This window comes from Leptidea sinapis, chromosome 2, assembly GCF_905404315.1.
Source record: "Leptidea sinapis chromosome 2, ilLepSina1.1, whole genome shotgun sequence".
In the NCBI taxonomy this organism is placed as follows: Eukaryota; Metazoa; Arthropoda; class Insecta; order Lepidoptera; family Pieridae; genus Leptidea; species Leptidea sinapis.
This window is the reverse complement of record NC_066266.1, coordinates 18,497,772-18,513,361: the sequence shown is the minus strand read 5'-3', so window position 1 is coordinate 18,513,361 and position 15,590 is coordinate 18,497,772. Positions and strand designations below refer to the sequence as shown.

General features: G+C 33.5%; 1 protein-coding gene across 1 annotated transcript; it reads right to left on the bottom strand.

The window, feature by feature from the left end:
- Positions 1-2,347: 2,347 nt before the first annotated feature.
- On the bottom strand, positions 2,348-15,461 carry LOC126973319 (uncharacterized). The gene is made up of 6 exons (XM_050820539.1): positions 15,057-15,461; positions 14,582-14,785; positions 14,272-14,499; positions 12,470-12,623; positions 6,569-6,751; positions 2,348-4,672 (listed from the first exon to the last, which is right to left on the bottom strand). The coding sequence occupies exons 1-6, from the start codon at positions 15,248-15,250 to the stop codon at positions 4,475-4,477; spliced, it is 1,161 nt and encodes a 386-aa protein (XP_050676496.1). The 5' UTR covers positions 15,251-15,461; the 3' UTR covers positions 2,348-4,474.
- Between the last annotated feature and the right edge of the window lie 129 nt (positions 15,462-15,590).

The following is a 15,590-nucleotide window of genomic DNA, read 5'->3' as shown; positions in this document are numbered from 1 at the left end:
ATTACCACTACAAATTCAGGATGCAAATTAATGACCTTGATAACCACGTTGGGCGCCAGTGTGACGTAGTGGGTTTCGTGGTAGTAAGAAGAGTAAAAATTAAACACACTGGTCAGCACAAAGAATTTATTCTTCAGTAGTGGAAGTACATGGTCGTGGATAAAAAGGGCCCGTCAAATAATTTGCCACCCAAAATCTGTAGTGGGCGAGTACTGCCCTGGCTTGTGGCCGATGGCTGCATGTCCCAGATGAAGCAGACGGAGACACGTGTCGGCCTTGCAGTCGTGTAGGTCGATAGGAGGTAAAACCACGGAGACTCCGCACAGGAAGTAAGACAGGCCTGCTATGGCTGCAGCAAGTACAGGTTGTAGGTGCAACCTCGGACCCCTATACACGGGGTTTAAACAAACTCACAATGCGCTCGTACAGCGAGACGCGAAACAGTTAAGGGTCCAGTCGCGGCGTATGAGTCGATGTTTCGTGTGCCTCGCACGACGCGACGATGCCTTTGTCTCTGGGCGGACCGTGAGCGTCGGTCTTCAATCGAAGAAAACCCCGCGCGCCGCGCGTCTCTCCCCGCGGGAAACCAGTTCCGCGAAGTGATCAGATTAACAGTCTAACTACGCCATTATTAAAACATGTAAGTTATAACGCTACACTCTAAAAATAAATTGATTATTAAGTAATTCATTATTAATATAGTAAATAATAATTGAATTAATTCTTATTAAGTGTATTTAAAAGAATAATTGTTATTGAAATATATTTTATGTACCTGACCTATTAATACCTACCTAATAAATATTTAAAACGCCCTACCCATTACAATGCAGTGCCACTTAGGATTCTGGAAAAACCCAAAAGCGGCACTACAATTGCGCTCATCACCTTGAGACTTAAGATTTTTAGTCTCATTTGCCCAGTAATTTAATTTAAGTTGTTGTGATACCCGTAATCTAGCCGGCTGTGCAAAGGAACCTCCTTTGCATTAATATATATATGTATTGACAGATGACGGGTATAATCTTCTAAAAAACGGAGATCCAATACTTTTTAAGTTTTTTTAACTGTTCGCTTTCAAACTTAGCTGGGTTCTTCATCGCCATACTTGTAATTACTATTTCAAATGTATGTTTATTATCTGCATGATTCATACTAAACTAAATTTCAATTTTTACTTAGGCAGTCCCACCTATTACTACATAGTATTAACATCCTCTTCGGTTTTTTTTTAACATGTCGAGAGCATGAAAGTTTCACCTTTGATACATTCAAATTTGGAACAATTTATTTTACTTGCCAGTACTTTTTCATATATAGACAATAACAGAGTAGATATATGCACATCTACTGTGACAATAGTTTTTAATTAAATGCATATAAAACCTCTTTTATTTAAGTTGTTATTTTCATTACAGAAGTTGTGGGTGCCCGTTTTTGTTTGCAAATGGATTTTTTTATAAAAAAAAACTGTATAACATAATTTATCTTAATAAATGATTATCATACATAGGTATTTGAGAATTCAAACAATTCTCATTCTTATGAGTCAGTGATGAGTCACATCTATTGTGATAAAATGTTTAAATTTATTTGGTAAATAAAGTACCCAATAATACATACCTAGTACCTATTCTTAGATCTGATGACCCGACTCACAAAATCAGATATCCAATGATTAGGATTCTATAATATTTATTGCTATCACTGTCACTTGTCAGCACAACTCATTGAAGAGCTGATCAGAGTTTCAATTCAATCTAATGTGAGGCAGACTCTGATCCCAATTCAACATTTATGTTTTTTGTAATGTTATGTTAATTCTATTTTGTTTTATTCGCAGGTGTCCTTCAAAGGTGTTTGTTGGTGACACATTCTGTTACGTATCTGGAATGACTTTTGCTGTAGTTGCTATACTAGGCCATTCTAATAAAACAGTTTTACTATTTTTCATACATACATACATAAAATCACGCCTCTTTCTCGTAGGGGTAGGCAGAGACCACTTATCTCCACTTGCTACGATCCTTACATGCTTGTTTCGCTTCGTCCACTTTCATTATTCCTTTCTTACATGCTCTCTGGTTTAGGGTACTCTTGACCTGGCCTTTTGACTATTTTTCATACCTCAAATAATTAATTTTCAATATTCTGTTCCACAATTATTTCACATCGTTCCATGCCCTAGACATCGCTTGCCAAAGTATTGTGCCGAAACAGATTTATTAAAAACAAGTGTAACTGTTTTAAGTAAAAAATATCAGGATAATTTGTTAAATAAATTTGTGTTAAAGGTTTTTAAGCTGTTAGCTATAGTAAATATTAATGAAAATAATGAATGCACATATAAGAACAATTTTTTTATTTTTTTTATTTATTTATTCATTTATTCAAGTAAGTAAGTAAATAAGTAAGTAACATTAGATACACTATTAATCTTATATTAATCATTAATCAATTATTCTATATTTTAACAATACAAGTTTTTGCAAATTTAATATGAACAGCTGAAAAATACAAAGATAAGAGACCCCGCAAACTGCAGACTTTTGATCGGCCGATAGTTTGGTTGGTTTCTTAATCAGTATGAAGATGTATGAGAGTGCGCATATTATAACGATTAAGTAATTATAGTTTTACATAACTAGTGTTTCTAATAGTTAGTTAAAATATTTTATATTATTTTAGTTACCACTAGCATTAAACTAGGCCGGGCCTGTATGTTTAGTAATTAAACATAAATAAATTTATTTTTACTTCTGAAGTAAGTCTTACAAAAAGATTAGTATGTTTCCAAATAATTTGTTCCTGTTTTGCATTTTTAAAAAGATATCCATTGGCATCGTATTTTTATAATATTAGCTTGTAAAATTGGTTGTAAATATATTTACACCAAAGTGCACGTATTATATATACATTTAAGTATTGTTTTGTAAATATATTTATAAAAATATTGTGTAGGCACCTACACAATATTTACCTTTTTTTCTTGCATAAGAAACCAAATTAAGACACTTTTGCCAATAAAATAATATTTAAACTGAAATTGTTTTATTTGATTCTCATTTCTCACATCAATATTTATGTATATAACGACAAACTAATAAATCCATGGAAATAATTTTGATTGTTTCAAGGTTTTAATTTACATAATATTATTGGTCTTTTAAAATAACGCCCATCCATACAAATATAATAATAAAAATAAGAATCAACTTGTACTAAAAATTATTTATTAAAATTACTATTTACACACACCTTTACATCACTTACCTTCCTATTTTAATATTATAGACTAGAATATATTGGATTTTAAAATTATACTTTTACTATCTTACATGAACTCCTTCAGTTGGTAATCTATCTATATGTATAAAAGAGAATGTATGTTTGTATGTTCCCTAATAACTCCTAAACTATTCGACCGATCTCAATGAAATATTTTGTAATAGGCATACAAAGGCATTTATTTTCTCAAAATTGATTCCTTTAGAATTCTTTTTGATGTCATTTCTTATACTACTAGATACTACTACCGCTTCGGAAACAAATGGCGCTCTGAGAGAGAAGAAGCGGCGCAAGAAACTCTCTCAGCATTCTTTTTTTGCGCTCTTTTCAATAAAATATATACAATATTGTACAGTCATTTCTATCGTTATAAAATAATCACAATCTAGTCCCAGGCTGTCCGATCATTTAGATATTCAGATTATTCTCGGAGTAATAGGATTTACGACAGAGCCATTTTTTTATAAAATATTTAAATTTATTTATATTTAATGCCTGAACAGTGGCTGAGACTTTATTATAGAAGTGTATACATTTACCCTTAAAGCTATTATGTATCTTATGAAGCCTACTAGAATTAGTTATAATAATGAAAATCACTATTAAGAGCAAAAAGGTGAATGATTTGACTGACAATGAACAGTCAGTCAATAATATTTATTTCTTTAAATTTTTCTTTGAGAGACTGTCTATAACCAAGCTGATATAGCACGAACAGTTCTCTTTTGCAGAGCAAACACTATATCAATGTAAGCAGCATGACCCTATAGTAATATACCGTACGTCATGATGCTGTGAAAATAACTGAAGTACACTAATCTAGCGGTCGCAACATTCGTGTACTCTCTAATCTTTCTAACTGCATATGCCGCAGAGCTGAGTCTATCTGCTAGATGGGCAATATGTGGACCCCACTGAAGAAAATAGATTCGTTGAAGCTCAAGGAAGGTTTACATATATAATTTATATGGCAAAACAAGGTTTGCCAGGTCAGCTAGTTTATATTACTTATAGCTCAAATAATTTGACGTAATTCAGATATGTACAGTTTTTGACTTCATCTCAAAGAAAAAAAAACAAGATCAACAACATGGATGTAAAGCTAAAAATGCTTCTTTAATTTACGTATTAAAAAAACATTATTAAGCCCAAAATTCTTTCATGGTTGTGACATTTCACTGTAAAACTATCTCTGTAAATTTCTACGAATGTATGTATGACGCTTAGAGTAACGAAAAGCTTGAGAGTAGTCCTGTACAATTGTTGTTCTCGGGTTCACATTAAACCTCAACATGGTCACTCCTTTATTGCCAGTTGTCAGCAATTTTGTTGAATCAAAGTCTAGACTATACACTGGTGAATACTTTTCCTGGGTAAAATACATCTGAAAAATATATAAATTTTTGGGGAATTAACAAGCATCAATTTTCATTTTGTATTATCTATCTATCTATATATATAAAAATAAATTGCTGTTCGTAAGTCTCGCTAAAACTCGAGAACGGCTGGACCAACTTGGCCAATTTAGGTCTTGAATTATTTGTGGAAGTCTAGAGAAGGTTTACAAGGTGAATAAATAGGAAAATGCTGCTAAATTAAATAAAAACAACAAATTTGTTTTTCCTTTCATGTGTCCATACATAATTTCTATGAGAGAATTTATTGACGCACGGTTTGACAGTTCTGCTGTGAAACAATTTCATTACGACAGCAGGGTGCATATTTCACGAAGTAATTATTGATGTTATGATATATTATTGACAAATTCATATAAAAACATTATTTTATTTATTATATACAGAACAACGTCTGTCGGGTGCTTCAACACTTCACATTTGAAGCATTTTTATAACTGAAAAAGGCCACTAGTTGGTTAATTAAAGAGAAACCTCTATTAGGGAAAGGGAAATACACTACTTCGGACCGTGTTTGCACGGGCACGGATCCGTCGTAGTGAGAAAGCACTCTAATACTTATTTTTGTTAATGAGACAAGCAAGTAGTGATAATAATAAACTAGAATTAGGTCTATAGTTATTGGTGTTAATGTATAAGTATTATAGAAATACAAGTACGTTCATCTAATTTCACGACGATCATGCTGTTTACTTCGCTGCATAGCAAGAATACCACGCGCATGTGATTCGGATCTACCGATTCACTCTCTTTCTGTCTCCTACTTTCTGCCTTTGTGTATCTTTCTCTCACTCTTCCTCTTGCGTTGGAGTATTGGACGCTACTCGTTGCTAACGCTCGTGCTATCCTGTAACAGGTATACTACGCGCATGCGTTCGAGTACCACGCATTCACTCTCGCTGTCTCTTTCTGTTCTCCCTTCCCAGGAACGTTTAACGCAGAAGTGCTTTCATACCTCCTACATGGTATCGTTAAACGTCAAACGCAACCTTGTTGGAAGTCGCATTAGAAATTTCACATCAAAAAGCAATTGTATGAAATGTGCAGTCATTGATCGATTGACAGGTGACGGCTGTAATCAGGGCCGGATTTAAATTTGTGCCGCCCTGGGGCACTGAAGAAAATGCCGCCCTATGACTTAAATTTTATTTTAATAGTTTTGGTAACTTATTTTTTAAGAATTAGCATAACTAATTGATTTCAGGAAATTTATTATTTATATAGCATTTATTATACATTATGTTATTAGTTAATTATATATTGTATAGAAAATTTTTTCTCACTTTCCAAATTTTGCCGCCCTGGGCACTAGCCCCGACTGCCCCTAGTATAAATCCATCACTGGCTGTAATCTTGTAAAAAACGGAGATAGCCGAAATCCACTACGTTTTAAGCAACTGTTCACTTTCAAACTTAGCCGGATTAAACTTCGTCGCCATATTGTAATTACTATTTCAAACTGCACATTTCATACTAAACTAAACTTCAATTTTAACTTAGGTAGCCTCTGATTACGTACTATTTACCATCCCCTTTGATTAAAAGGACCATATTGTTTCACATTCGTTCTAGACTAAATATTTTCAAAAAGATAGTCTAGAACGAATTTATTAATCGGTTGATTTGATAAACATTTTGAAATTGAGATATTTAAGTAAGATATTAAGTTATATACTTATATCAATAGGATTTTCAAACATCACTTGATACACATCGCTTACAATGACTCTTCAAGCCACCACCAAACCACTTCAAAACCACTAAATTATTTCGAACAACTGTATAAATAAGTAGGTACTTAGTACCAGAATCTTTGAATGTGATCTATTTACTATTAAGACAAATGCAATTAATTTATAATTTACCTGCACGTGTCTCGTTGAACGTAAATCGTAAAGTACGCAGTGAGAGAACTGCGAGGATCCAACAACTATGGCCCGTTCTTTATCTGTCCTAACGCAATGCAATGATGCATCTATCGGGTCTTTGGTTTCATATGTCTGAAATATTACATTTTCATCTAAATATTTATATTGTGATTTGAAGAACAACATGTCACATTATTCAACCAGCTCATAAAGGGTATCCTTCAGGATATTGGGTTTACAGGAATCTTAAGCGGAAATTGCAATTATCGTCTGGTGAGCTAAGCAAATCTCGGCAGTTTTAATAAAAATATAATAAATCAGGATTTTGGGTCGAAATACATAAGATTTACCTACAGAATTTTCTGTCACTGTAAGTCACTGCCGCCTTTGCCCACTATGGGATACCCATACCGGCTAACGCCATTTAGATTGCCAAACCAACATTCCGATGTACCTATATCTCGGAAATATCTATAGACCTATCGGCTTACGTTATATTAGAGTCCGCTGTGCACCAAAACAATCATTAATCATTATTTTTTACCTGCTTAGGTACTAACCTTGGAAAGAACGTACCTACAGAGTAGGTAATAATAAAGTTTTTTTTAATGGAAAAAGGAGGACAAACGAGCGTACGGGTCACCTGGTGTTATGTGATCACCGCCGCCCACCTTCTCTTGCAACACCACAGGAATCACAGAAGGTTAGGCCGGCAAGGCCTTAAGTAAGGTGTACGCGCTTTTTTTGATGGTATTATGGATGGATGGTATATGTCGTTACGTCCCAGAAACACCGCACAAGGAAGCTCGTTCCACAGCTTTGTAGTATGTGGAAGAAAGCTCCTTGGAAAGCGCACAGTGGAGGACCGAAATATCTATTTCCAATTATTTTCTGGCCTTATCCGTCGTATTTGCCAGCGCAAATATCACACTTCATTTACAATTTGACTTCCCGGTAGGAATTGCAAGTGCACATCACCGCGATAGTCAATATGAATTTGACTTTAGCTCGTTTTTGGGTTTCGGATCAGTTGGAAGTCGCCACTCCGAAGCATGTTGCCTAGTGTACATGTCAAACTCGTAATCTCACGTTTCACCAGTAACAATGCGGTTCATGAATGTTGTGTCAGAATCGTTCTAGTGTGCCCTCAGCGAATCTTATACGATAGAGTTTTCTAGAAAAATCAGGTCTTTTAGGACCAACGCAGCGGCAACATGTTTCATACCCAAGTGATAGTGATCGACTCTATCTGTCAAACTTGAATGAGAACCTTCAGTTACCTATTATTTTCTTCACTTTTACAAACTCAGCTTCAGTTGAAGACGTTGATTGCCTACTAGGGAGCGGCAAATCTTGTAGGATGTCTCGACCGCTTTTAAGCGCTTGAAACCACTTATAAACAAGTGTTTTTATATACGGTAGGTTCACCGCAAGCCTTCTGTAACATCAGTGTCTCCGAACACGAAATTCCATTGGCGTAGCAAAATTAGCACAGACTCTTTTGTTAATTATGAAATTCGTAATACACACTATACTAAGGCCAACGAGTCGAAATAAAGAATGTAAACAAACTGTCATTTACTGAGATACATTGCGATTTTTTATTTATTTATTTATTTATAGCTTTATTTCCTTACATCTATACATTAAGATATTTACTTATAAATTGTATTTGTTAGTATGTGTTAGTATTCACTATTTTAAATAAAAATATAAATTTTGTTATTATAATTAGTTATTAATTTCGACATAAGGACCGCCTTTAGCAGTAAAAGCCTCCTCCATTGATTTCCACTTGTTCCTGTCTCTTGCAATTCTTGTCCACATCTTTCCTGCTGTTTCTACTATGTCATCGCTCCATCTCTTATTAGGCCTGCCTCGATTTCGTTTCCTATTTATAGGGTACCAATTCGTTACTACTTTGGACCATCTTTCGTCTTTTGTTCTTTGTATATGTCCAGCCCATTTCCATTTTAAACGCAGTGTTTTATTTCTTATTGTGACATTTTTAATTTTGTCTCTTATTCTTAGCCCCATATAACTTCTCTCAATTCCTCTCTGACAAACTTTAATTTTTTCTAAGTTTCTATAGGTTAGAGGCCATGTCTGACAAGCGTAAGTGAGGCATGGCATTAAACAGGTCTCCATAGCTTTTGTTTTAAGCTTCGTTGGCAAATTTGATTTGAAAATTTCCTTCATCGACCAGTATTTATTCCAAGTGCTTTTAGTTCGACGTTCTATTTCTTTCTCATTGCAGGATTTGAAGGATATTACATGCCCTAGGTAAATGTAATCGTCAGCATATTCAATAAATTTTGCATTAAGACTTATAGGTACCTGTTCTCTGTTAGTCATTATTTTTGTCTTGTCTTGATTTATTTCGAGGCCCACTTTCTTACTTTCTTGGCAGAGTGAGTTTATCATAAATTGCATTTCTATTGCATCTTCTGAGAATAATACAATATCATCTGCAAACCTGAGGTGTGAGAAATCTTTGCCGTGAAGTTGGAGCCCTTTATCTTCCCAGTTTAGTGCTCTGAAGACTTCCTCTAAAACAGACGTAAAAAGCTTCGGTGATAGCGGGTCTCCTTGTTTTACTCCTCTTCCTATTTTGAATGATGGTCCTGGAGTATCTAATTTAATTTTGGAAGTACTTTTTTCATATATCTCTTTGACTATGTCAATGTAATTTGTATTTATGCCTTGCATGGACAGAGCTTTCCAAATTGAGTTATGAGAGATTGAGTCAAAAGCTTTGCTGTAATCTATGAAGCATATGTATAGTGGTATATTGTATTCACAGTATTTCTCTATGATAATTTTCACTGTGTTGATATGGTCTAATGTCGAAAAACTTTGTAGAAATCCCGCCTGCTCCACTGACTGATTTTCGTCCAATATTTTAGTTAATCGTCTTAATATTGTTTTCGAGAATAATTTGTATATACACGAACTGAGGCTGATGGGTCTATAATTGGAGATGTCTTTTGAATCGCCTTTTTTGAATAGTAGTACTATATCCGTGCTTGTCCATTGTTTTGGTATCTTTTTCGTTATTAAAATAAGATTAAATAGCTTAGTTAATGGCCTAATCAGTGTATCTTTTCCAGCAGTGATCATCTCGTTAGTAATTCCATCTGGTCCGGGGCTTTTATCCAGTTTTAACGTTTTTATTGACATTTCTACTTCACTTTCGAGGAACAATGGAATTTCTTCGCATATATTTTGCTTCAATTCAAAATATTCCTCAGGAGATTCTGTCGGCATGTATAGTTTTTTAAAGAAATTTGTCGCAACTTGTACTAATTCTTTCCTATTTGTGACTACTGCTCCTGTTTCTGCCCGTAATTGATTACTTAAATGCTTGTTTGCCTTCTTGACTGCTCCTGTTTTTTTCAAATAATTTTCTATAATGCCACATCTATATTTTTTTCCATTTCTCTCTATTTTCTTTTTAATTCTTCTATGTATTTTACTTAGTTCATGTTTTTCTTCTTTTGTTTTGTTTTCTTTTTCCCTTAATATGTTTTCGTTCATATAGTTCCATTACCTCTTGTGTCATTATTTCCTCCCTTCTATTTCGCACTTTCTGTGGGCGTGAAGTAATTTTCACACTCTCTAAAATCATTTTTTCAATACTGTCGTAGTAAGTTTGTACTGAAGTACTCTCTGTGTCTTCGAATTTAGAAAGATGTAAGCTGTAGTTTTTGCAGTCAAAGTTGTTTGAAAGTTTAGTATTGAATTTACATCTTGACTGCTTTCTAACATTTATGTTGGTAGTAATCCTTACTAAGCGGTGGTCACTTGGATGTTTTAAGTTACTGATGACATTGCAGTTTAGTATAATTTGCGGCTTGTTTGTAGCAATGAAATCTATCTCATTTTTAACTGTATTATCAGGTGATCTCCATGTCCATCGTAGCTTATGTGGTTTCTTAAACATTGTGTTCGCTATTTTCAGGTTGTTTTGAAGACAAAATTGGACAAACCTTTCACCTCTTTTGTTTCGCTTGCCATATCCGTATTCACCCATTATGTTCACTTCTCCATCTCTACGTGATCCGATTTTCGCATTCATATCGCCTAAAAGTATTAGGTTTCTTTTGCTGTTTTCAATAATTGTTATTAGATCTTTATAAAATATTTCTATTTCTTGTTCAGTTGAGCTAGAGGTGGGTGCGTATACTTGTGCTATCGAATATACCTTTCCATGAATATCTACGTGAATTATTGCCGCTCTTTCGGATATTCCAATGAAGTTTACAATCTGAATATTGGTTCTCTTTTTAACCATAAATCCTACTCCGTTTTTGCCTTTTGTTTCTCCATAGCAATACAGTTGGTATTCTTTTCGATCTTCAATCGTATAACCTTGTCGTCTTGTTTCACAGATACCTATTATGTCCCATTTAATATTTTCTACTGCGTGTTCTAATTCTATTATTCGTATCTCGTTCACAAGTGACCTTACGTTAAAAGTAGCGATATACAGTTTGTTGTGGCTTTTATAATATTCGTTGGTTAGATTGTCTTTATTTTTATGTTTATTAAGATTGGGGAAGTTTCTTATTGTTGGAGGGTTTTGGTCTACTGACCCCGCGGTGACCAGCCGTATTGGGGTCGCCTGTTTACATAAATTAGTTTCTGTCTGTTGTATGGAGGGGGCTTCTGACCTTCATGCTTCCTTAGTATTTGTTATGTATGAAAACATAGAGTTTTTGGTCGTTTTGTGTTTTTTCGGTGCTTGTTTTTTGTCCCTCCCGTTTTAGATACATTGCGATAGCGAGCGATTATTACATCTGTGACTATCACTCGTACACTGTTATGTCAATTGGTCGAGGACAGCAGTCGTGGCGTGTTTCGTGCTCACTGGCCTGTATAAATACCACTGGACAGGCTGTTCCATATGTTTGACAGCAATCTTTTGTGCCTACGCAATTCGCTAGCCGTCCAGAGAACTAATTTTGACGTATCATACAAATGGCTGTGACAGAAGCGTACAGTACTCTGAAATATTTTTGCATTCTGAATTAATTTTGTTCGTTTTCAGTGTTATTTATACTTCAGGGATCAACGTAACTCCGTTGATTCATAATAATTGAATAATATAAAGTACAATTTTTTTTGTAAATACTTTCTTACCATCTATCGATGTTTGTTTAGCCGAGGTCGTCATCACTAGTTTTAGTACCGCAGACTTTCGCTATGGCCAACAGCGCCAAAATAGCGAATATCAAACAGGCACTAAAGCTGTTTGACAGCCACCAATCCAGTTATAATTGGTAAATAGTAAAGGTCAGTGTTCGTGCTACAGGACTGCAGTTATTACCGCAGTTGTCAACATTTGGTCCACCATGTTATGAAAAAGTTCATTCCTGTTTTGATTGCGTTCCAAGTTATAACATTTTCGTTTCCGTATTTTCTTATTTTTTGTTATTATTAATCCGTTACTGTCGATTTGTGCTGTTATTGTGAGTAGTTTTTAAATATAATAATTATGGTATCAGTCTGGCAGCTCTAGACAACCTTTGAAAGATAGCAATTTTTTAAATTTTCAAAGATATCGAATCATTAAACGCAGCACTGTAATCTTCAGACGCCACTCAAACTCTACACGAAAATTTATAACATTTGTGGCAATTTAACACTAAATAAATTTATTTGCAACCCTAAACATATCATTCATGCCTGATATTTTTTGGCTGAATATAATATAACAAAAACCGTTTACAGCGAACAGGAAAAACAAAACGTGCGTTGGCGATTTTTCTGAACGATGTGTAGTGTGCACGTCACACGGGTGACGGGACGAGTTGTAACGTAGAGGAGGGGAGCGCACACGTTACGGAGGTTCACAGGGTTCAAAATACAGAATAGACATGTCGGTATTATTCAAAAATTGGTACTCACAATTGTGCCTGTCCGTATATCAAATAGATGTATCGAACCTGTAAACGTTACATAAACTATTTCATTTTGGTTATGCCAATGAATATCTGTTATACTACGATACGGGTCTTCAGCCGTATTGGTGTTCATACATATCTCTCCCCTGGAATAGAAAAGAGTGCTCTATAAGTAAATAAAAAAGATGTGTTTGTGTAATTTTAAGGAACTCTTTATAATGCTTTGTTCAAAGGCAATTAATAACTAAGTCTAAACATCCATACTTCTAATGTTAAACACTTAAACCAAGCTGACACCGATGCCATTAATAAAAATTATAAATACTTTAAGCTTGTGGTACCTACAGCGCGTATTTTTAGATATTTATGAGTAATATAATATCAATAATAATTATTTTTTCACATTATTATAGGTCAATTCGCAATGCACATAATTGACAGATTTGGATATCGATGGTAACAGCAGTTAACATTTTCGTTAAGTCATATTATTTTGCGCACACAATTTAAGCATAAGACATAGAGCGTTAACCATACAATTTTACCAACTATTTATATTTTCCAAGGTAGAATTAATTTCTTTGCTATTGTTAAACTAAAAATAAAACAATTTAAAATATATCAAAAATTAGGTATGAAGCCCCTTTTTTATTATTATGGAAGCCAAATAAATATACAAACAAAACCATATTATATGATAAAAAAAGCAATTGCAACTAAACAAACACTAAGTAAAAGTAGCTTGCCACAATACTTCAGTGAAATCCACATTCAAATATATGTCGCTGTTTCTCAGATTAATATAATATTCAAACAGATCAACCAACACAAAATATTAATTGTACAGAGTACCGAATACCAATGATTTTAATTAAATAACAAACCAAATGCTGTATATTGTTTTGTTAAAATAATAACGGACCATAAAAAATATGTGATAAGTAAATACTGTTTCAACATATAATAGTTGCTATTGTTCGTAAATAAATTAAATTTGGTACACCTTGTATTGTACAAAAAATATTCTATTAATTATTTTTTTTGGATTATGTGTATAATATTAATTCATTCATTCTACTACTACTACTCATTCTACCCAAGAAGAATATATTCTTCTTGGGTTTCTTGTCCAGGTGGTTAAGGACATCTCATCTTTTCACCTATCTATCAAGAGAGATACTATACCATACTAGGAAACTAAACTTATGTAGGTACCTAAGTTAGTTTCCTTATGGGAAATAGATACCTCTGAACAACCTATCAAAAAACTAGTAGTTATTATATTATACTGTGACACAACAAATTATATTTGTACATAATACAACTTCACAACACACTTGTACAGATCATGCGTGTTTAAAAGCGTTTAATCGCCTATCGGGTGATTGGCCCCGCTCAGATATGTTAGACATTTCTAGGATTAGGATTTGGAACACAAACATTGCAACTCTATGAAATATGAAAAATTAAAAATACACCCACATATTTAAGTCTAGCAAAAGAGGCTTACAACTTCCAATTAGGCCAATTGCTAGCTTTTTTTGCTGCTCGTTAATGGCAAATGATCTAAAGCTAGCACAGTCACCTAGCTTTACACTCTTTGAACCTGGAAAAAACACATACAAAAAACACACAATTGCCACATATTGCAAATAAGTATGACTTTAACTGAAAACAAACAGTTTACTATTTTTTTATGATTAAAATTAAACATATTTATTATTACTTCAATCCCTTATTTCTAGTGTTGTAATACTGAAAATAACCATTTAGAGCAAAAATATCCCAGTAGACCTAATTGACACATACTTACTTTTAACATTCATTTCAACACTATTCTTATCCCTTTCAAGTGACAATAAACATATGTTTGAATCAACTACTGACCCAGTTACTAACAAATGGTCTATAACTTCAACTGCTGTCACTACGTTCCCATCACCATGACAATTTTTTATATGCTTTAATAGTCGAGGTTTTCTTTTGGCTTCAAATATCTCAAATATAGCTGCTGAACCATCGCTAAAATATAAGTTTCGTACTTTAACATAAGACATTTAGATAATTTAATGTTAGTGGCATAAAAATTAAGTGACTTACGTACTTTTTCCCGCAAACAATCAAGTTCTCCTTTACTGTGAATCTTGATATGTCCTTAGTTCTCACATCATATCTTCTTGCATTAGGAACATCTAAGCTCCACAACAATTTATTATGTAAGCCAATATTTGTTGAGTAGCATTTAAGCTTAGAACCAACAGAAACATACAGCACTTCAGGAAACATTTGCAACATTGGCATGTAACTTCTTGTATAATGAATAATAGTCTGTAAAAATTTATATGTAATTCATTATAAAATTTTGAATTAAGCATATGAAACTAATAAGGAAAATAAAGAAACTAACCATACTTCTAAAGATGCCTTTGCGCCAGTTCTGTGATATTCTGCATTTGTTATACCATGTTAGGGTGATTCTAGGACTGTGAATACACAATTTCATGGATAAAATATTTTAAGAATTACACAGACCCCTAAACTAACAGGAGAACTAAGAGTATTTCTAATTCTATACTTACTTGTTGGGGCTGTGTACAATTAGTTTTTTTCTGAAAAGATATTTCCACAACAAGTTATCGCTAATAATTAAATTGTAAAATGTCTTACAAGAAAGCATTACACTCCTAATATCTTGTAAGCTTAATTGTTTGAAAATTTGAAATAGTATTTCTGAAGGGAGATTTTCCAAACAAATTAATTTACACATAGACATTGTTAGCTTAATTTTACGCAAGATATACTTAAAAAAATCATTCAAGCTTTATATATGCATGAAATGTCCAATAATAAAGAAAATCCCAAAGTCAATTATCATAGTACTATCTAAGATGAATTTACATTTTAGTGCGAATTTAAAACGTTACTTTAAAAACTATTTTTTATTAGGATAGAATGCAATTTAGTTTAATTAATTAATTTTTATGTTGGCCCTTTATTTAGGTATTAACAAACTATGAGGTTTGATAGAATAATCAATAAATACATTCTTTACTTTTGTCATGTTTTTTTTTTTGGGATTTTATGACCAGGTAACTACTATTAATATTATTTAC

Coding starts and splice junctions, on each gene's coding strand:
- LOC126973319 (XM_050820539.1), bottom strand. CDS start 15,250: ATGTCTATGTGTAAATTAATTTGTTTGGAAAATCTCCCTTCAGAAATA. Junction 6,752..12,469: donor GCACAATTGTGAGTACCAAT/TTTTGAATAATA, acceptor TGTGACATGTTG/TTCTTCAAATCACAATATAA. Junction 4,673..6,568: donor GTTCAACGAGACACGTGCAG/GTAAATTATAAA, acceptor TATATTTTTCAG/ATGTATTTTACCCAGGAAAA.